At 33.7% G+C, this 21,401-nt stretch overlaps 3 protein-coding genes and 2 long non-coding RNA genes across 7 annotated transcripts; all 5 read left to right on the forward strand.

The window, feature by feature from the left end:
• Positions 1-1,416: 1,416 nt before the first annotated feature.
• Positions 1,417-6,098, forward strand: LOC140047172 (calcium channel flower homolog). Its single transcript, XM_072092030.1, has 5 exons — positions 1,417-1,740; positions 2,258-2,330; positions 2,799-2,924; positions 3,858-3,965; positions 4,215-6,098. The coding sequence occupies exons 1-5, from the start codon at positions 1,572-1,574 to the stop codon at positions 4,309-4,311; spliced, it is 573 nt and encodes a 190-aa protein (XP_071948131.1). The 5' UTR covers positions 1,417-1,571; the 3' UTR covers positions 4,312-6,098.
• Positions 6,099-6,164: 66 nt separating this feature from the next.
• On the forward strand, positions 6,165-16,040 carry LOC140047170 (uncharacterized). 2 transcript variants are annotated; one of them, XM_072092024.1, is made up of 6 exons: positions 6,165-6,752; positions 7,355-7,497; positions 13,901-14,017; positions 14,410-14,676; positions 14,880-15,088; positions 15,450-16,040. In XM_072092024.1, the coding sequence occupies exons 1-6, from the start codon at positions 6,571-6,573 to the stop codon at positions 15,783-15,785; spliced, it is 1,254 nt and encodes a 417-aa protein (XP_071948125.1). In that variant the 5' UTR covers positions 6,165-6,570; the 3' UTR covers positions 15,786-16,040. The 2 variants fall into 2 exon arrangements, with proteins under 2 accessions (XP_071948125.1, XP_071948126.1); XM_072092025.1 differs by lacking the exon at positions 7,355-7,497.
• Positions 7,953-10,171, forward strand: LOC140047173 (uncharacterized). The gene is made up of 3 exons (XR_011844914.1): positions 7,953-8,700; positions 9,054-9,105; positions 9,500-10,171. It is a non-coding gene; the product is annotated as an uncharacterized lncRNA (long non-coding RNA).
• Positions 11,233-12,690, forward strand: LOC140047174 (uncharacterized). Its single transcript, XR_011844915.1, has 3 exons — positions 11,233-11,598; positions 11,912-12,083; positions 12,206-12,690. It is a non-coding gene; the product is annotated as an uncharacterized lncRNA (long non-coding RNA).
• A 1,226-nt stretch (positions 16,041-17,266) lies between the features above and the next one.
• LOC140046241 (uncharacterized) lies at positions 17,267-21,401 on the forward strand. 2 transcript variants are annotated; one of them, XM_072090810.1, is made up of 7 exons: positions 17,267-17,310; positions 17,773-17,981; positions 18,640-18,782; positions 18,932-19,048; positions 19,384-19,650; positions 20,274-20,482; positions 20,615-21,401. In XM_072090810.1, the coding sequence occupies exons 2-7, from the start codon at positions 17,773-17,775 to the stop codon at positions 20,954-20,956; spliced, it is 1,287 nt and encodes a 428-aa protein (XP_071946911.1). In that variant the 5' UTR covers positions 17,267-17,310; the 3' UTR covers positions 20,957-21,401. The 2 variants fall into 2 exon arrangements, with proteins under 2 accessions (XP_071946911.1, XP_071946912.1); XM_072090811.1 differs by lacking the exon at positions 17,267-17,310 and adding an exon at positions 17,383-17,479.

Here is a 21,401-nt window from a genome sequence, read left to right on the forward strand (position 1 = left end):
AGCTGACTCAAAGTGCATCACATTCGGATAACGAATTGGGTCAAATCTATCAATACCCATGGGAAAACGCAAAAAAACAGTAATAATATAATCATCACTAACGTCATTTATTAAACAATGATTTGCTAATTATTATTATTAACGGTTATGTTAATAAAAACAGACGAAACATTTATTTTATGCTACTTGCACGGACTTTCATGTGCAATCAAACTTCACGCGTCATGTTTCCTTGACATTTTTACCACTTACAAATAGATGGCGCACTCCACTAAAAATGTTTATCACTATTAAAGATGTATTTTCCCCATGAAAAAAATAATTCTTAAAAAATTTTTGAATATTCCATTTTAATGTAAAATAAAAGTTACCCACTTTGACTAAAAATTGGATCGAAAAAAAAATGTATTTACCTAAAAAAAATGTAATTTAAAGCAAAAAATTGTCAAATTGGCTGCCAGCCAATGTATTTTTGGTTGAATTTTTAACCGTTTATTTTGTCATTTTACAAGTGAAAACATAATTTTTTTTCCCAGTTTTTTTCTATGGAAGTGATTAACTTTATTAAAACTAAGAAATAACATATTCAAAGTCTTAATTTTTCATGTTTTTGAGGGACAATACATCTTTAAATAAATTCATCTGGTTCCAAATTAATTGGAAAATTATTACTTTTTTTTCGTAACCACGTATTATGAGATGAAAGCTGATTAAAAATAAAGTTTGTGAGAAGGTTATGTAAACGATTTCAGTCATTTTACATTTAATTCCTCTAAACTCTGGCTACACTAACAAACTAATTTGACAAAAAAGTGTACCCAATATGGTAGTGATATGCTTAAATATGGTAGTGATATAACATCATCATGTCCACGAAATTTATGAAACTGCCATCACTAGCATTTCGAAGAAAGAGGTCTTGCTGCTTACAGATTGTTAGAATGATACAAAAGTATGATAATGTTAATCCGGGTGTCTTTTTTGAATTAGCACCATCTACTGTAACTAGAGGCCACAATTTTAAAATTAAAAAAGTTCATAGTAAATCGAAACACAGACAGAAATTCTTTTCAATATCTGTAGTAAATGATTGGAATAGTTTGCCATATCATATAATAAATGCATCCTCTATAAATAATTTTAAAACCCATCTTGAAACACACTGGAAAACCCACAACCTAAAGTTTGAGTCATATAACCAAGATGTTCAAAGAGGGACTCACAAACCTTAACAGGTTTATAGTCTAAAGGTCAAGGTAAATGAAGGTAAAATGGGCACATCACATTTTTTTTTGTCACATAAAATTTGATAGTGTAGACAGAGCTTTACAAAAATCAAAACTTTTGTTGTCGTTGGTGGCGTATGACATGTTCTGCTGACGACGACGACGATAAAACCGGAAGTGATGACTCGCGACCACACGGGACATGTTGACGTTTGTCATCATCATAAAAGAAGAAATAAACAAATGCATTAGGCCTAGGCCTACAATAGTTTGAGCAACGAAGGCTCCTTATTAAAACGATTCCAGATATCGTCTGTTTTATTATTATCATCAACTTTCCCTAAAATGATGAGTTCATCAGCAGATCCACCGAAAAATTTCGGTACCGTAGGCGAAGCCCAACCAAACGGACAGAACATGCAGAGGGACGGAGATGGTCCGCCTCCGAATCCGCAGGAGATGGGGTTTTGTTTTCGAATGTTTGTTAGAGGCGTCGGTGCTTTGTCAGGCCTAGGTATGTGGGTAGGCAATTTAGGCCTAGCTTAATTGTTTAGTGTTGTGTTATTACGAACAGTCAGTTTATAATTAAACGATAACAATGAATGAATGGCAATCAATTATGATATATTTTATATGTATTTTTACTAAATAAAATGGGCTACTACTACACTAATGCAATGGTGGTGGATAATAATATTAATACAAAATACATACATAGGTTTAAAATATTAAAATACATACACATACAATATTTATAACATACAGTTACTACTAGTAGTAGTTGGTATGCTTAAGCCTTAAATAAATAGGGACACTATTAATTTATGCATAAATTATATAATAATATCATTTACTCCATGATAATATTCAGGTTGAAATTATCAGACCGTTAGGATAGAGTGCTCAGTACCAAGGTAGAGCATAAATAAATAAATAAAATAACAGAAGAAAACTTGGCAAGTTTTCTGCTGTTATTTTATTTATTTAAATTATAATAATAAATATATTTCAACATTTGTGTTTTCTTTTAGTTTTGGTAGCTCTTGGAATTCTCACATGTATATCTATTACTGGACATTGCATTATTGCTGGTGTCCTCATGATGTAAGTATTCAATCATTAAAAACATAAACTATCATCTGGTGATAATCTATAAATAACCTACAGAGAAGGAAACGCGGAGACCTCATCGAAGTTTTTAAATTTTTGAATGGTTACGAAAATATAGATCGCCACTCCTTTTTTAAATTAGCATCTGAAGTTGGTCCAAATATCACTCGAGGCTCAACTTTTAAATTAAAGAAACCTAGATGGAACTCAACTAAACGGAATAATTTTTTTGACACTAGAGTAATTAACAAGTGGAACTCGCTGCCCGAATCTGTTGTCAATAGCAAGAGTGTAAATTCATTCAAAAACAAGCTTGACAAATACACACACATACACACATATGAGAGAAGAGGCTCCCTACGAGTTTAAAAACTCATTGCCTCTTAACTTTACTAAAGGTAAGAATTACTAAAGGTAAGAGTTTAGACCCAACACCCAATTCTTTACCCATTACTTTTTCAGATTGTTTGGCGTGATTGTGTTAATGTTAGAAGCCCCTATTTGCTGTTCATTTATAGAAATTACAGCTTCAATCAATAGATGGAGTGAGAACAGGCCTCCTTGGCTTAAGGCTATTTCATATTTTGTGTAAGTAGTAGATGTAAATAATAATAATATAATAATACAATATTAGAAATGATGTAAATATGTACTGTTTAAGTTTTTTTACTGTTTTTATATACTATACCGTAAATCTTCTAATTTTTTAACCCTGGGTTATTATTCTTTGATTGTTTTTTGGGTGGGTTACTATTAGAGTAGTGGGTTACTATTAGAGTAGTGAGTTACTATTACTAATCTTAAATTAGGCACCTGAAAATAGTAACTCACCCCCAACGTTTCCGGTCAGCAACTCATACCAAAATAATAAAACAGTACAGTAGGAATAAACAAATTTGGTTGAACTCTAACTTTATTTTATAAACTCAAAAACACTCGATCCTCCCTCACTCCCGAGATCAACATGCATTATCTCCTTATTTTCAAAATACGGCTGCATCATAAGTTGTTGTGACTCTAATAGTAACCCCCATGCGTTACTATTAGAGTAGTGGCTTTCTACTAGTTATAGATTGACTTATAAGGTGGGTTACTATTAGAAGAGGGGTTACTATTAGAGTAGTGGGTTATTATTATAGATTGACTTATAAGGTGGGTTACTATTAAAGTGTGGGTTACTATAAGTAGATTTACGGTATATTATATTTTGGCATTATTATAGGCAAAATATGTGGTACAGCAGCATAATACAGTATCACATGTGACGATTAACAAACTATTTATATTACATTGTTTTTGCTTTGTATTTTAATGAATATTGCATTGTTTTTAGTGTATTCGGCAAAGCTCTAATATTTTAATGATATTTTAACTTACCATTCTTCAAGAGAACAAGAACCTGTTAGTGGCTGTAATTATCACTGTTGGTTTTGATTAAATAAAATAAAAAATAAATTAAAAAAATAAATGATATGATTGTATTTTTCTAATAATACTTTTATTATAATTATTTTATGACAGCCTTGCAATCGTACCTGTTATCTTCTGCACCTCACTAACTGTATTTTTGGGAGTTTTACCAGTGTTCGCTACAGGAGTTTTGTATGGCTTAATATTTGTTGGGAAAAAGTAAGTAATCATCATCTCGTAAAAATATTTTTTTGACTATTATTATCAACTCATGCCAATATCACAATACAGATAAAAAGAACTGATCTTATAAACATTTAATTAAATAAAAAACACTTTTTAAAAACCGTACTTTTCAGTATCAAACAACTAATTTCTTCAGTTTCCAGTTAAGCTTGAGGACCAAAAATAAGTACATTTACAATTAGTGTTAGCTGTCATTGTGTTTATTGTCTTCTTCTTTTTCAGAGGGGATGGCGTGCAAACAGCTCACGTCAACCGCAAGGTGGAGATGAGCAAGTTGGTTGCAAACGAACAAGCAATGGGCACGAAAGATATTCCTTGAAACAATATATATTTACCGCATGTTTCTTGTAGTTACACATTCCAAGTTATCATTCCTCATATTAAAACCATCTATTTACAGATACGTATATAAATTATATTATGTATATTTGTATATGTAAATCAATTGTGTTGTGTAGCACTGCGTAAATTATATATAAATCACACTGTCGAATTATAGAAACAGTGCTCACATTCGGAACATGATCTCACAGTCGCTCGACGCGATTGTGAGATCATGTTCCGAATGTGAGCACTGTTTCTATAGTTTGACAGTGTGATTTATATATAAATTATATTACATTTTTTCTGGGGCAGATCTTGAAATAGGGGGTTTTGGGGGTGGGGAGGTGCCAGGGCATTCAAATATTGATGGAATGTTACACACTAAGTATTTAAGCCACAAGCGTCGGAAATGTTACTGTCGTACATGAAATACATGATAAATGTCACCCAGAGTTGGCCAGAAATGACACTAAAAGAGGTAAAAAAGATATGCCTGTTAATGTTTAGTGGGGGAGGGCTAAAGCTTGTTTAGGATCCGCCTAAGTCCGTGCCTGTTTATCTGAACATTGTACACATCTCAAGGATCTCCAGGATTTTATTGGGGCCCTCCTACATTAGCTTGTCCATAGATCTCCAGAACCTTTCAGGTTTCCAGAAAAAAATAAATTGTAAAATGCTTGTAAGGTGCCTGTATATGATATGAACTTATTGGGGTGCTTTTGATGGTATGTGTGCTTGTTTTTGACATAGCAACAAGGTGCTTAGTTTAAAAACGAGGGACTTGGGTTAAACAAGGAACTACTTAGTTTAGATGAAGTTTTAGTTTAAACGGTAAGTTAAAAAGGGCTTATTAAAGGATGAACTCAATTTAAAAGTGAGACAATATTGACTTTTAAAACTTTTATATTTAACTAGAATAGTAATCTGTTTTTTTTTTAGTATTAAACTTATTTATGACTTGATTCAAAATCTTAATAATTTTTATTCTAATTAGGGACCAATTGATTTTATTTGGAGGGAAACAAACACATGAATTTCACAATACTGTAGTATTATTTAAAAAGTATTACTTTATTATTGTAATAATGTAATATAAAATGATCATACTAGACATACATAGATATGTATATTTTACAAGTTTAACATGTACTATACTAAAATATAAATATTATCTCAAATTATTAAACTTTAAGAACTATGAAACCAATAGATAATATTCAGCTATTTTTAAGGTAAGGTTTAAAGCAAGCAAAAGTATATACAATAAACTTTATAAATTAATGATAAAGTTTAAAAAACAAATTTGTGCAATGATTCCAGTGACCCTGTAATATTGGTTAGCTTTCCATTTATTGATTATATCCAATATTGATTAGTTTACATTTATTGATTATATTCAATATTGATTAGGTTTCCATTTATTGATTATATCCAATATTGATTAGTTTCCCATTATTGATTATATCCAATATTGATTATTTACAATATATTGATTATATCCAATATTGATTATGTTTCCATTTATTTATTAGGTTTCCATTTATTGATTATATCCAATATTGATTAGGTTCCGTTTATTGATTATATCTGGTACTGGGGCAACATATTTATTACAATAAGTTCTAACTATGGAACGCCAAGGAGCGAAGTATAAAACGCCATTGTGCGAAGTGATTTTAATTATATTAAAAAGCAAATAGCAACTAATATTGAAAAGTTGAAATCTAATATTAAATATAAATAATAATTATTTATGGTAAATAAAATATAAAGTAAATTATAGGGTGACTTATTTTATTTAATGTTTCTCACATTAAAGTTAGTTCATTGCATTGAAAACACCCTCTCATTTAATTCAATTATATAAAACGATTAGGGTTATCATAATATAATATAATCAAAGCAATTTAAAAAGATCAAAGGACTGTTACGCGTTTCTCACACTTGGCAAGGCAAGCTCAGTATGGTATCGCATCGCAAGTACTTTGATCATATTCGCGTCGTGATTAATGTATCATCCGAACTGTCGCATGTGATTGGTCAACTTACCTGCGTTTTTGCTTCGTCATTGCGCGTTGCGTCCAAGTGTGAACCGAGCTTTAATATCAAAAGGGAAGCAACATTGCGACAACGGTATAATCAGGAGTTCTCCCTGGTATAATCTGTGCTATTTACACAACAGAACTGCTACTGCAGCAGCAAACGCTATTGCCACTGTGAATTGTTTAGCGTAACCAGTTACATTCATTGTGTTATGTGGAAGGCTGGCTTCATAAGAAGAATTTGTATTCACTTGACGAAGGAGAAGATGAAGATCACACCAACGTTTGGAAAAGTATTTCGCGATTCGGAATATGCACTTGATCCAGATGTGACGTTTTGTAATAATGGGGCGTTTTCAGCTGTCCCGAAGCAAGTACTATTTTCACAGGCTAAGTAAGGACATTTGTATAATTTAAGTAAGGGTACAATTGACGGCGGAATAAACGGTATTATGGTAGGCCTACGGTCACTGCAATGCAAGACAATAAACAGTACTCTTTCAAGTTTGATCAATGTGCTTTGCTTTATTGCCGGTCCGCCAGATAGTCTGATGACTTTCCCGCCTCGACTGTGTTGCTTATATCTCGGATTGCTTGCCTCCAGTCCTGTCTGTTTTCTGCTATTCTCCGAATCGTTTCTATATCTTTTATACTATTGATCCTAGGAGGTAGTGCAGTTGATGATTGCTTAAGCGTGGTTCCCACTAGCGACGCAACACAAGGACGTAACGCAACGCAAGTGAATTGACCAATCACAAGCGATGGCTTATTCGCTTGTGATTGCTAACTGTCTATAACTTCGCTTGTCATTGGTTAAAACGCTTGCGTTGCGTTTATGTCCTTGCGTTACGTTCTAGTGGGAACCAAGCTTTATGAAGGGTGATCATCAGGTCGTTAGATAGAGTTACCAATAGTATGGATCGTGGTCGTCCTCTATATTTTTGTTGCTTGCAGCTGATCAATGTAGTTGATAATTAAAATTGAGTTTTTATTCAGATTTAGGTATATGCAGGAAACGGACCCAGAAGCCTGGTTTCGCTATAAAGTTAAAGAAGCCATTTCTAATGCGACGGACAATGTTGCCGACATGTTTGGGTCAAATAAAGAAAACTTGGTTTTAGTAGAAAATGCAACTACTGGTAAGACAACTAAACATTTTTTGAGAACAGCATTGGCGGCCCCAGTGGTTTTTCGAGAATGTTTTAAATTCTATATACTTTTTAGTTTGCTCAGGATAGCCTATTTGAGGTTGAAGATCTTAAGTTTGGTTCCCACTAGAACGCAGCGACGTATCGACGCAACGTGTTGTATTGCGTAATGACAAATGGAAACCGACGACGCAAAAGTGCTGCAAACATCACAGGTTTATTTTACCCAGGCAACAGGAGGGCAAACACTATTATTGGAAGGGCATTTTGTAAAGCTTGGTTCCCACTAGAACGTAACGCAAAGACGTAAACGCAACGCAAGCGTTTTAACCAATGACAAGCGAAGTTAAGGTCGGTGCACACCAAACGCGAAGCCGCGAATTTCGCGTTAAAAAGTGACGCACGCGGCAGGCGACGGACGCTTCCAGTGTGAACATACAATAGGCCATAAGCAGTAAATTCTAACGTTTCATCTCGTTCCGATGTCATGGATCTACAATTTCTTTACATATTTAGAATAATAATTTTATAAATAACAACATATCAAAAGTTCTCCATAATCGTGTTAGACAATTTTGAGAAATTACTGTTTTATTTTGGTACTTTATTTTAATATACACCGCGTGAGTGATTTGGTCGGGCCGAACGTTACACGTTCAAATTATCCGCAACGTCTTAAAAACTGTACCACGTGATCGTATTTCACCAATCATGCTCTGTTTACAGATGAGGGGAATCCCCAAAACTCACACACGGCAACGTCACACGTGGACAAAAATATTCAATGATGAATGGAGCTAGACGTGGAGGAAAATTTGTTTGATTCCCCACCGAACAAATGCTACTGTAAACGAAGAAATGATGCATCTTATGATCATCCTATTGTATTGAAATAGTCTCCTGCTCATATAAGAAATTGGATTTTTAGAATGTTACCACTTAAACCAGTGTGCTATATTAATAATATTCGTACAGAAAGGCTAGGCTAGCTAGCTACGTCTTTAGGCTCTAGCCTAAAGGCTTAAGGTAGCACACTGGCCTAGGTCTGGAGGTGTATACTAGGCTACTCTCAAGATGGCATAGGCTAGGTAGGCCCAGCAGCAGCAGCACAGTACAGTTAGGCCTGCTACTAAACTATAACTTAATGGGCTGTTATTAAGTTAAAACGGCGACAAACGGAATACAAAGACACAGGTGAGGATAGCATAATTTTATTTTTTAGTACATTTTGAGCAAACATAATAAATACACATTAAAATTAATATATTATTATTTATTATTATTAATAATTACAATTGTTTGAAATAATTAATTTGGTCTGGCCTAGAGTAAGCAGGCTTTCCCTATACTGTACCTAGGCTATCCTATTTAGTATTATGCATTCATTTTGATGGCCTGGTCCGAAGACTAGGCCTAGCTAGGCCTAGTATTCATACATCAGCCCGGTATTATTTTTATTTATAAATGCTTAATTTTAATTTAAAATAATTTATTTCATTTCAACTGTATCATTTCAATTCAATTTATATTCAATTATTTATGTCTAGGTTGTCTAGTGGAAAGGAGGCACCAAAATGCTGAACACGTTCACTGATTCTGGTAAGTTTTGGATCCTTTTTTAATGTAGAGATGAGAAATGCCAAATGATTTATGTTTTGTTATAATTATATACAATAGTAGTAAAATTAGTAATGAAAGTTAAAATACAGTAGTAATGAATGCAAGAAATAGCTGAAAAACATCCATTACTTTAAAAATGTTTTATATACCAGGTTGCATTGTCAATAAACACTATATAGTAATGGAAAGTGTGTGGTAGAATAAGTAAAGTTGAAAATGTTTCAACATTTCTGTGTATGGTTTACCACAAATCTGAACTAATTTTTAAATATAAAACCAAAAAGATTCATTGTAATTTAATAATATTCAGTTTAACTAAAATATTAAGTAATCAATATAAATTAGATAATCTATTCTTGATTATTTGTTACAGAAATGATACCAACTTCAAAACAATTGTCATCATCTTGAATTTTTCATAAACTTCAAAACCATCAACTGGCTGAATGTAAAATACTTACTGCAAATGTTGCTGAATCTATGTTTAATTGTACCTACCTACCACGTAGTATGTACATACTGTATATGAAGGATATTCCACATAGTAATTATTACTTATTAATTAGTTAAAGTATATTTGCTATTTCCATTGTACACTGGCCATGCCGCACCTGAAATTGACAACTTTTCTACTTGACTACTAGTTATGCTGGTACAACGTATCTAGAGAAGAGTAGGATTATATACATTGTATATTGGGCAACATGTAGGGTTGTAAAAAAACACAAATCCAAAAGAAACAAAAAAAAATAAATGAAAATACATTACAAGGTATTTGTTGTATATTGTGTGTATATATGTCCATCTCATATCATTATCAATAATAATAGTTCTCTCCACAAGACTTACATTCATGTTATCAATATAAAAACAGTAAAAATGGGCTGGCAGGCCTACTTATCTGGTGTTTCACAGAAAAAAATGGGTTGTTTTTATGGAAGCTCCTGGCCTAAATTGGCACTAAAAACTCCTAAAAAATGCAATATTTAAGTTACAATAAATAAGTTATTGCATAATCATTTATTGTTTGTGTTGAAAATTTACTCAGATGTCACTAACCTATTAGCATACCCATTGCATGAATATAAATATTATTATGGCAAGTCATTTTCTAAGAAATCATGTAGGCTTACGTACTCCTCAAAAACAAATAAAACATCAAAATTATCTATAAAATTTGCAAATTCTCAGCTGGTGCAGTGCATCTTCCTATATAAAAAAAATCATCCTATATAAAAAAAATCATCAAGCTGGTTTGAAAAGGTTGTTTATCAACCCTCTCGGGTAGTTGTACAGAAAAGGCATAGTATTTATTCAGGCGCCTTTTACGGTTTGAGTCGAGTTCACACAAAATTGGCACTAAAAACAAAAAAAATGCAATGTAAGTTACTATCATATTATTGCATAATAATTTCTTTTGCGTTGAAACTTCACTTGTGTGTCACTAACTCACTAGGATACCCATTGCATGAATATAAATACATAGTGAGAGTTGATTATTAAAATATAACTGCTCAAAAAACGACTAAAAGATATTAAAATTATCTATAAAATTGGCCAAATCTCAGTTTTTGCATCTTCATAAATAAAACCTCCCTGAAGCTGACAAGCTGAAACTTTGAATCTTGTTTAACAACCCTCTCAAATAGTTGGGAAAAAAATATAAATATGGTATGTCAATTAGTTACGAAGATATTGTGTCTTAAACATCTTGAAAAGTGCAATTACAACTAAATAATTGTAATTTTTCAGTTTTCCTCAAATACAAAATACTTATTTTTTAAATTTTAAATTTTGGATAAGTGTTCACAATATACTGGACTACTCACAGAGAAAAGACAATTGCATTTGGACAAAGACTTTTAAAGATATTGGCCCATAAAAGTACCTCCAGACCTCAAAAAGTGCCTTTTTTGCAGTAGTGGGGTACCTTTGAGAGGCCATTGCTCAAAAGTGTACAAGTATTTCATGGAGAACTTTTGATATAGTATGTGTAACATATTCATTTCACAATATCAACTTTCAAAATGTAGATCCAAGAGGTGGGAACGAAATCCATGTTCTAGGCATCTTTTGAGCTACTGCTTATGGCCTACAAGCGAACAGTGTACGATAGTCGAATTTCAACTTCAACGCGTTGAAAACGACAGCAGCGAAGGCTTCGCACGCGAATTTTCAAAAGTTGAACCTTGGTCAACTTTTTGAGGCGTCGCGAGCGCGGTTTGCGTTCGTCAACCAATCAGAAGTCAGGAATATCTCTCATCGACGACACCGACGGCAAAAAAATGGTGGCTGACGAGCGAGGTCTTTATGGAAATACTTACCCTTCTTGTCTTTACGATAAGGGAAGTAAGTCATACACAAACAGAAACATAAGGATTAATGCATGAAGACAATAATTTCAGACAAACATCTGTGTAGAAGAATGCCAGAAAAACTAGGCCTAAAACGCGTCAGAGATCAATTTGTAAAGTGAGTTGGCAAGCCTTCTATTTCTAGCCTACCTAGGTTTAGGCCATACTAGGGCCTAGCTAGGCCTACCTAGCTAGCCTGGCTACATATACCCTAGTAGGCTAGGCCAGGCCTAGCCTAGGTTAAGCCTACAAATAAATGAGTACAGTAGCCTACTAGGCTAGGCTAGGTTTAGCCTAGGCCTAGGCTACTTATTATTATTAATTAATATTTATAGGCCTAATATTTAGTTGATTTAGTGTTGTAAGGCTAGGATAGGCCTAGTAGTAATATTAATACATAAATACTGTTGTTTTTGTTTCTTTTATTTTAGGTCAATTAGATGAACATTGATAAATTGGATCCTTCAGGCTATTACCAGCGTTTATACAAACTCCACCAATGACCAAGCTAGTAGTTTAAGCGGCCAGTAGGCCTATATTGCCATGGAATTAAGAGCAATTGCTCTTCAAAAACGTGGACTGGCAATTATGAGGCTGACACAGGTTTGTATAGACTTTTTTCAAATGTGTATGTCAGTTGGTGACATACATTGGCCAGAAAAAATGATTTGAGCAATATGCCTTACTATAGCAATTTTTTAATACTTGTTTTATTTTTTTTATAGAAAATGGAAGAGATTAAGGAGGAGTTGGACTGTAACTAGTATTTATTAAGTGGTTATAGAAGGAAAGCTGAACTTAATGTCTTTTTTTAGCAATAGAGAACACATGGAAATATATGTATATGTTTTGTTATACTCCAATACTAAAAAAATAGTCAAATTGGCTGCCAGCTAATGGAATTTTTTTCATTTTATAAGTGAAAACAAAAGTTTGTTGGGGTTTTTTTTTCTATGTAAGTGATTAACTTTGTTAAAACTACAAAATGTCCTATTCAAATTTGATTTTAATCATCTTCATTTTTCATGATTCTATGGGACAATACATCTTTAAGTTTAGTGTCATTTTTTGGACAAGATATATTGTCTTCCTGAAAATATAATTTAAAACATTTTCGTTGTGTGTGTAATACAGTATACAGTAACACTTTAGGGTTAGTTATTCACTTTTAACAATAATAATATTTCTTCAATTTTCTTCTTTTTTTTTTGGGATGATACCTTTTAAATTTATTATTTTGATATTATTTTGCGAAAATATTCAGGAGTAGTAAAAAAGAAAATCTGGTTGATATTTAATGATACCTTTAAAAACAATGATTCACTATTTAAATAAGTGTATTTATGTGAAAAAAAGTCATAAGATAATATAAAGTGTAAATATGAGTTTGGGATATTTATTACATTTAATCAAATGAGAAAAAAACTGTATGTTTTGTCATGAATAATATAATATTTAATAATAATTAGAAAATGAATGTGAAAACTTTACATTAATATATAGGCCTATAGTTTATTTTATTTATTTATTTATTCAATTTCTGCCATAAACATAAGAAGACAAAACAATTATAAAAGGAGGCACAGAAAGACCAAACAGGTGCTAAACACCTATGCTATAGTAGGTCAACCCATGGAGATCCCAGTTCGTGTTTATATGAAATGTTTTATATGGTTATAAAATGTTGTTGCAATGTGACTGTAATTATAATTGCACCTCTGTTGATTGGTAGGCTGACGCTGCAAAAGATATTTGTAACACCACTAATAAATATACTCAGCAGATCACATGTACGTGTAATCAACAATAAACGCTTTAATTCTTGTAACTGTATTGATATTGGATACATCTTCTTCTGTCCTTGTGATACGATGTTTGACTGCTTGTTAATATACACACAATCATGCACATTTCAGGCTTTGGAAAAGGATAACATTTTCCCACCAAAACCAAACACTGTGATTGGTTTAACCAGGGAAGAGTTAAATTACATTTTAATTTAACTCTTCCCTGGTTTCACTTACACTATTCATTGTATGCAGATCCAACCTGGAACACCCTAGCAATCGCGCCGAATCAGCACATCGTGACGCGTTTAGTGGGAACCGACAAGAAAAACTAATAGACGCATGACAATTCAACTTTCAAAGCGATCCGTCAAATGACGCGTGACGCATGACGCTTCGCGGCTTCGCGTTCGGTGTGCACAGGCCTTTATAGACAGTTAGCAATCACAAGCGAATAAGCCATCGCTTGTGATTGGTCAATTCACTTGTGTTGCGTTACGTCCTTGCGTTGCGTCGCTAGTGGGAACCACGCTTTACGTTGCGTGGGTTGCGTTAAGTTGCGTCGCTAGTGGGAATCAAGCTTTCGGTCTTGTTGCAAAATAAACACATGCTTTTATTCTTCTTATTCCATAGCTGCTAACACCATTTTGAAATCGCTAAGTTTCTCTGAAGGTGATAAGATACTGATAACCACACACACATTTATGTGTGTTAAAAATGCTGCCATGTTTATAGCTAATAATAATCCAGGTAAGAATAAACTATTTTTTAAAATTAATTTATTAATTTTTTGTTAATTCTCATTTTAGGCAAATTGCCAAGGATAACCACAAGTGAATTCATTCACTATCCAGTGTACCACTCTGTATGCATTGACCATATCTATCTAGCAGTATATACTAGCCCAAAACTAGAACTAAATTATTAGGCACATAAAGCTCTGTCTGATCTACACCATATTATGGTAGTGATATGCCCAAATATGGTAGTGATATGCCCAAATATAGTAGTAATATGCCCCTATCCATATAAATGGGCATATCACATTTATTGTCACATAATGTTTGATAGTGTAGACAGAGCTTAATACTACTTATTACGCTTTTTGGTATCAAGCCTATCCATTGTCAATGATTGTTTAGGCGTTGAGGTAGTTGTCATGGCTATTAATTTACCGATACTGAGTAAACAGCAATTGGTTGATAGTCTTCTAGAGATGCTCAATTGTCATCGTGGAATCAAACTCGCCATCCTAGACCACATCACTGGCCCGTCTGGCATTCTGTTTCCGATTGAAGACATGATACCACTATGTCATCAAAGAGGGGTAATGGTAATGGTAGATGGTGCGCATGCTCCTGGACAGGTAGAGCTTAATTTAGAAGAAATCGGAGCGGATTTCTACTTTGGTATGTTGAAAATCAGTGTAGTCCACACACCAGGTTTCAGTGACGCAATGTGCGCTTTCAAACATTGATGGCAATGCGACGGCATTTGTACGCGCGCGTAAACTTTCTGTTGACACTGTCTAAAACATTTCCGACATGTCCTGTGTTTTAAATGGTGTTCCATTGCCTAATATTTGCTATTTCCATATGTTTTATTCTTTCAGGAAATCTTCATAAATGGTGTTATTCAGCCCGTGGATGTTCCATCCTGTATGTTAACCCTAAACATTCAGATAAAGTAAATCCATTAGTAACATCAAAGGTAGAATGTCCTCGATTACGTAACAGATTCCTGATGCAAGGAAGCAAGGATTACACCGCCCTCTGCTCATCGTCTGCGGCTGTAGAATTTCTTCAGGACATCGGAGGACTAGTGAGTATGAGTATAGGCCTAAGTTGTATATAGTTGGTTGCACAATCGACGTCAAAGGATGTACGCGCCAATTTACACAGACGAGCGGTAACCGTAAGCGGAAAACTACGTAGCTTGTCCTACGTAGAATCTGTATGATTGTATCCTGAGCGGGAATCTCTCGTCCGCTCCGCGCTGTGTATAAGGAATAACATAGATTCTATATTGTTTATTTACCGTTACCGCTCGTCTGTGTAAACTGGCCTTACTTCTTCGGCTTCTAAATCCGTCATTGTAGTGCAAACCACATCATTGCTCTTTCCTTGTCAAAATTCGAATAATAATTTTTGAAACATTATCATTTCCAATGCTTTATTTTTAGTCTGCTGTAAAGAACTACAACGAGCCAATGTTGAAGTGGGCGACAGACATGCTCTGCAAAGCCTGGAATACCACCACAATTCCCATTCACGACAGTTTAAAGGCACCGTTTATGATTCTGATAAAACTACCTGATTTTGAAAACATTCCATTAACTCCAGATGGAAGTAAGGCAATAGCTCTGAGTGTATACCAAAAACACAAAGTGCACATAGCAGCAACCCGTGTGAACGGCCGCTTCTGGCTTCGACTCTCTGCTCACGTTTATAATACAAAAGATGATTATTATAAATTAAGAGATGCGCTCATGGATATTTATCTACCTCAATTAAGTTAATATAGCCTATAAGTGCCCACTATTACATAGAATAATTTATATATTGCATTAATGTTTTATTCTAAATTTATCTACCTAAATTAAGTGAATATTATTTTTTCCACAGTTATGAACTATTCTATAATCTTTTGAAATTTTAATTTAAAAACAAAAACAGTCAAAAACTCGATTAAAACGATTTTGGCTTCGAATTTCAAGCTGCTAAGAATATTTAAAAAATAATTATTTTATTATAAATTGATGGATTTCATGATTTTGAATATAGGCTAAATTACCTAAATTATAACCTTATGGCCGGTTATGAAATATTTTATAGTACTTTATAATTTGTAATTCATATAGTTGTTGTTAATAGGTGCCCACTTATTATTAAATAGAATAATTTATATAGGGCCTATTGTATTTTGAAATGTTTTATTCTAAATTTATCTACCTAAATAATTAAATAGTATTTATGGTTCTCAGTTATGAAATATTTAATAATAATTTGAAATTTAAATTTTTTAAAAAACTCGAGATTTTGGATTCGAATTTTGAGCTGTTTAGAATATTAAAAAATAATTATTTTATTATAAATTAATGGATTTCATGATTTTGAATATTAGGCTAAATTACCTAAATTATAACCTTATGGTTATGAAATATTGGTTGTTCACTATTAAATAGAATATTATATTGTATTTTGAAATGTTTTATTCTAAATTTATCTACCTAAATTAGGCCTAAGTAAATATTATTTATGGTCCACAATTATGAAATATTTTATAATCATTTGAAATTTTAATTATAAAAAAAAAACAGTCAAAAACTCGAGTAAAAAGCACGACTTGGGATTCTAATTTCGAGCTGTTCAGAATATTAAAAAAATAATTATTTTATCATAAATTAATGGATTTCATGATTTTGAATATTAGGCTAAATTACCTAAATTATAACCTTATGGCCGGTTATGAAATATTTTATAATTTGTAATTCATATAGTTGAAAGCTTTTAGTAGAAACTAATCAATTGGGCATGAAGTAAGCATAAACCGAAATAATATTTAAGAGGATAAGAAGAAAATGATGATTATGATTATTTGATTATATTTATAAATCATATTATATTACGTAATTTGTTTAATAATGTATTGTAATAAGGACTTAACACGAACTGATGATGAAAACATGATTTGTTTTTGTATTATTTAACTCACAAATTATGGGGTAGATTTTCGTACGTCAAGAGAACAGAAATGAAAAAATGATTTCGATTTTTAAACATAACGTTTATTAAGCACAATTAGGAAAAAAGAATAAACCATGAATAAACTGTAGTGTGCATGTCGATTCCGTGGTGTGGACAGAACCTATAAGTTTTCGCAAAAACAACTAATGAAGCGTGAGTGTGGACAAAACCTAAGTTTTGCCAAACCAACTAATGAAGCGTGACGTGCAAAATAATCATATTAATTCTTATAATGTGATTCAGTGAAGCGTAAGGAGCAAGCAGCGCGCGGCTAGAATTTAACGTTAAAGCGAAACGGTAAGTAGGCCTAGTACATTTATAATACGTTTATAATACTTTGATATGATTGTTGCCTGGTGGTAACACAAAGGTGCAAACATAGTAAAGTGTACGGTACTGTATGTATTAGAAAACGACGTGTTATGATAGAGGGTGGCGTAACTTAATCCACACTTAGGCTTATAAGGTAATAACGATTACAGTGTAACGATAGGCCTAATTGTCTTCTTGTTCACCGGGTGGGGATCTAAATAAAAGCACTGCGTTGCAACTTGCAAATAGCCCGGCAAATAGAAATCTCGGAATACAATTAAATATATTTGTCGATGTACGCCAACTATAATACGTTAATCCATTGATCACTGAAGTATTGTTATTTCTACCACGGGCTGAGCAGCCCGCAGTTGAAATGCAATCCCTAACATCCATGATTTTCACTCAGGCACAGTTATCGATGACTAATTTTACGTTATATTTCAGATGGTTGACTATGTTATACTAGCATATACTTCAGTTACAGCAGCTGGCATTGTATTGGTGTGGTATGCATGGAATAATAGAAGAAGTAAACGGATTGTTTTTGGAAGAAAGTGCAAATTGAACGATTTTATGTTGAAGGAGTGGGTAACGTACTGTAACCATGGATCGTTTGGAACAGTGCCTAGAAAAGTTATCGAAACTCAGAGGAAGTAAGTGTCAGGTCAATTCGGTTATGGGTGTTTGATAAATAAATAGACTCCATTGCTGCTACACTTCCTGTGAAACCCGACCAACAGAAAAGCCCGCGAACACAAAATGTCCTTCCGTCTTGCAATGGCGTAACACAGAGGCGTGAGGCCCCTGGATTTAGCCAGTGAACGCTCATAGCTAGACTTGCCCCAAGTCTGTATTATTTTTTTTAAATTTATTTGTTTTTATTTCGACCGCGATTGTTATCCAAAATCAAGTAGTATACGTATGAAACGCCATATGTGCCAAAATATTTATCTTTTTACTAATATTAAGACAAAACTCCGTCTGGAACCCAGACTAGCTCATAGCCCTTGCCATTGCTGTCTTGCCAATCCCATGGGATTCGCCTATGAGAATGAGTCATTTTCTGTTCTTGGCTTATGTTGTTACTTCTTTTACCGCCACCAAACGACGTTATTATTCCAGCTCAAGTATACATAATGACACGTCATGCGTGCCAAAATATTTCGTATTACCAATATTTGAATCACAGATTCGCTTCACCTCAATCTGCGTGCTACCCATAATATATCTCTGAATACGTTCCTTATCGCGTGATTACATAATTTTACCATGGAAATCATTTTAAAAATATTTACCAACTAATAATTTTAGGTTTCAGTTGGAACGAGAGAGTGACCCAGATTGTTGGTACCGTTACCAGGTAGAAGATATCTATCTAAGCGCAGTTGATAAAGTTGCTCAATTTGTGGGATCTGACAAAGAAAATCTTGTTTTGCTAGACAACGTAACAACTGGTAACTCACTCTTTTTTCAGATAAAATGTTTTATAATGTTATGATGGAAATAGAACGTATTTAGAAAAGACCAACTTTTAAATCATACTTTGACAAATTATAGCATAAATCGAACGATGATGTAGTGTTTCTTTGTGCATGTTTTTCAGGGGTGAACACGGTGATCAAGTCTCTTCGCTGGTCTCCGGGTGACAAGATATTGATAACAAATCATACTTACGAGGCTGTTAAGAAAACCGTAGTTTTTGTGAATCAAATGAACCCAGGTAAGCCGTCTGAGGAAAGAGGTCTCTATAACCCAATCTTGATAATCATCTATGTCGACAAACACGGTATAGCGTTGCTTTGAATATAAACGCAATATAGCGACGCGTAATTAAGATCATTGACGATTTTTTTCTAAAATACTATAAAGCAAGTCGTGTCAAATGCTTTGTAGGCGTGCGCAGACATGATCATAATGTATATATTTATTTCCAACAATACTGACCAACTTTACGTACATCTCGTGGCAAAATGGCTAAATTGCATGAAAAAAAAAATATCGCATAACAAAATTGTATAGGCCTAAGTATCATTGTATGATTTTTAATTTATGTAGAAATTGATGTCGTTACCATGAAAATCACCTTTCCCATTGAAAGTAAGAGACAATTGGTAAACACGTTGAAGGAAACGCTTGATGCCAATGAAGGTGTGAAGTTGGTAATATTGGATCACATGACTAGTGTGTCGGCGCTCTTGATGCCTTTAGAAGACATGATACCAGTGTGCCGACAAAAGAATGTCATGGTAATGGTGGATGGTGCGCACGCACCCGGGCATGTGCCTCTCGAGGTGGAAAAACTTGGAGCGGATTTCTACACTGGTAATAATGCTTACATTATTTAAGCCAGTGTGCAAATTATAATAAGACTCTTTTTCCAGTCACGTCACACAACCAATTCTAGTTGTCAAAGCTCTAAATTGAAAGCATTGGACACTTTTTAAGATTGATTTCCACTCAAGCTAAATTCACACGTAGGCCTACGTTCCATTTCAAACGAAACAGAATACGGCGTCGTGTTGTTAAATAATGGAAAATCATATATTTAAAATTGAACGGCGCCGTCTTCCGTTTGTTCCGATCCGTGAAGACGCAACGAAAGGACGTTAGCGCAATTGTGGATTATTCGAATCGCTTGTTATTGGAGTTGGTGGACAATTCGCTTGCGTTGCGTACGTTCTTTCGATGCGTACACGTTCTCGCGATGCTTCCTAATTAAGGAGAACTTGTTATATTAATTACCGTACCAATACTGTAAAGCCCAACATTTTCGCGCGCCCTTTATTTTCGCGGCTAAAAAACGATCGCGAAAATAAAGGGCGCGCGAAAATCGCTTCTGTTGCTCCAATATTATGTCACTGAAGATAATCAATAACAATTAAGATATCAATATATTACGGTACACCATATTATTATACATCTATAATTTGTTCTTATTTTTACAGGTAATCTACATAAGTGGTGTTTTGCTCCTCGAGGATGTGCATTTTTACATATTAACCCAAAATACTCTGACATCATTCAGCCGTTGGTGACGTCACATGGTCAGTTTGAACCTCGTTTGTGTGATCGGTTTAAAAGCCAGGCTACCAGGGATTACACGTCATTTTGTGCAGCAATTTCTGCGGTTGAATTTCTCGAAGAAATTGGAATGGTATGCCGCGGATTTTATTCATATTTTTTTTCATATTAATTATCATATTTCATAAACCGCCTTATGGTGCAAACGAATATGTATCATTATGTAGACCAATTTTACTTAATTTTATTTAATATTCATTTGCAGGATGCCATAACTCATTATAATACAAATATGATCGAATGGGCTGCAGACATGCTTTCAAACGGATGGGGGACTCCACGTCTAGCAATACATCCTACCGTGAGGGCGCCTTTCATGGCGCTTATAAAGTTACCAAGAAAAGATGGTGATAAATTGCCTGCTGTGAATTACGCAAATTCCGAACAACTAATATCTATATTTTACAAAAAGTATGATATTGTTTGCGCATTTACAGTTGTAGATGGAGAATTTTGGGTTCGAATTTCAGCCCACATTTACAACTGCAAAGAAGATTATTTTAAACTAAGAGATGCAGTGTTAGCGTTGATCACAAGACTAGATTAAAAGAGATGGACTATTGACTCTGCACTAGCCTATATATACACTATAGATAATTAAATAATTAATAAACATTTGATTAGCGTAGGCCTATATCTGACAACATAAAACAGTGTTTAGTTAAAGCTTGGTTCCCACTAAAGACGCAACGCAAGGACGTAGACACAATGCAAGCGAGTTGATCAATTGCATGAGTTCGAATCATCGCTTGTGCACAATTGGTTTTAAAATAACTTTTGTTGCGCCTCTAGTGGGAACCAAGCTTAACTACGGTAACCTACGATTTAAATAATAACAGAATGCTTCCTTGAATTAATTATATATAAATACCGGAACACAAATAGTAATATTTGATTATTATAAAGCATACGTTGCATTTATGTTTATTTACATGGTTCGAAGAAAGGTGATGGGTGATGGAAAAAGTGAATAGGCATATCTTCTAAAGATC

Source organism: Antedon mediterranea, chromosome 4, assembly GCF_964355755.1.
Source record: "Antedon mediterranea chromosome 4, ecAntMedi1.1, whole genome shotgun sequence".
Classification (NCBI taxonomy): domain Eukaryota; kingdom Metazoa; phylum Echinodermata; class Crinoidea; order Comatulida; family Antedonidae; genus Antedon; species Antedon mediterranea.

What these genes read in the sequence shown, in the direction of transcription:
- LOC140047170 (XM_072092024.1), top strand. Translation starts at nt 6,571, where the DNA reads ATGTGGAAGGCTGGCTTCATAAGAAGAATTTGTATTCACTTGACGAAG. An exon ending in GTACTATTTTCACAGGCTAA is followed by an intron (nt 6,753 to 7,354) that starts GTAAGGACATTT and finishes GTTTTTATTCAG; the next exon opens with ATTTAGGTATATGCAGGAAA. An exon ending in CGGAGCGGATTTCTACTTTG is followed by an intron (nt 14,677 to 14,879) that starts GTATGTTGAAAA and finishes TTATTCTTTCAG; the next exon opens with GAAATCTTCATAAATGGTGT.
- LOC140047172 (XM_072092030.1), top strand. Translation starts at nt 1,572, where the DNA reads ATGATGAGTTCATCAGCAGATCCACCGAAAAATTTCGGTACCGTAGGC. An exon ending in ATTGCTGGTGTCCTCATGAT is followed by an intron (nt 2,331 to 2,798) that starts GTAAGTATTCAA and finishes TTACTTTTTCAG; the next exon opens with ATTGTTTGGCGTGATTGTGT. An exon ending in AAGGCTATTTCATATTTTGT is followed by an intron (nt 2,925 to 3,857) that starts GTAAGTAGTAGA and finishes ATTTTATGACAG; the next exon opens with CCTTGCAATCGTACCTGTTA.
- LOC140046241 (XM_072090810.1), top strand. Translation starts at nt 17,773, where the DNA reads ATGGTTGACTATGTTATACTAGCATATACTTCAGTTACAGCAGCTGGC. An exon ending in GCTAGACAACGTAACAACTG is followed by an intron (nt 18,783 to 18,931) that starts GTAACTCACTCT and finishes CATGTTTTTCAG; the next exon opens with GGGTGAACACGGTGATCAAG. An exon ending in TGGAGCGGATTTCTACACTG is followed by an intron (nt 19,651 to 20,273) that starts GTAATAATGCTT and finishes TTATTTTTACAG; the next exon opens with GTAATCTACATAAGTGGTGT.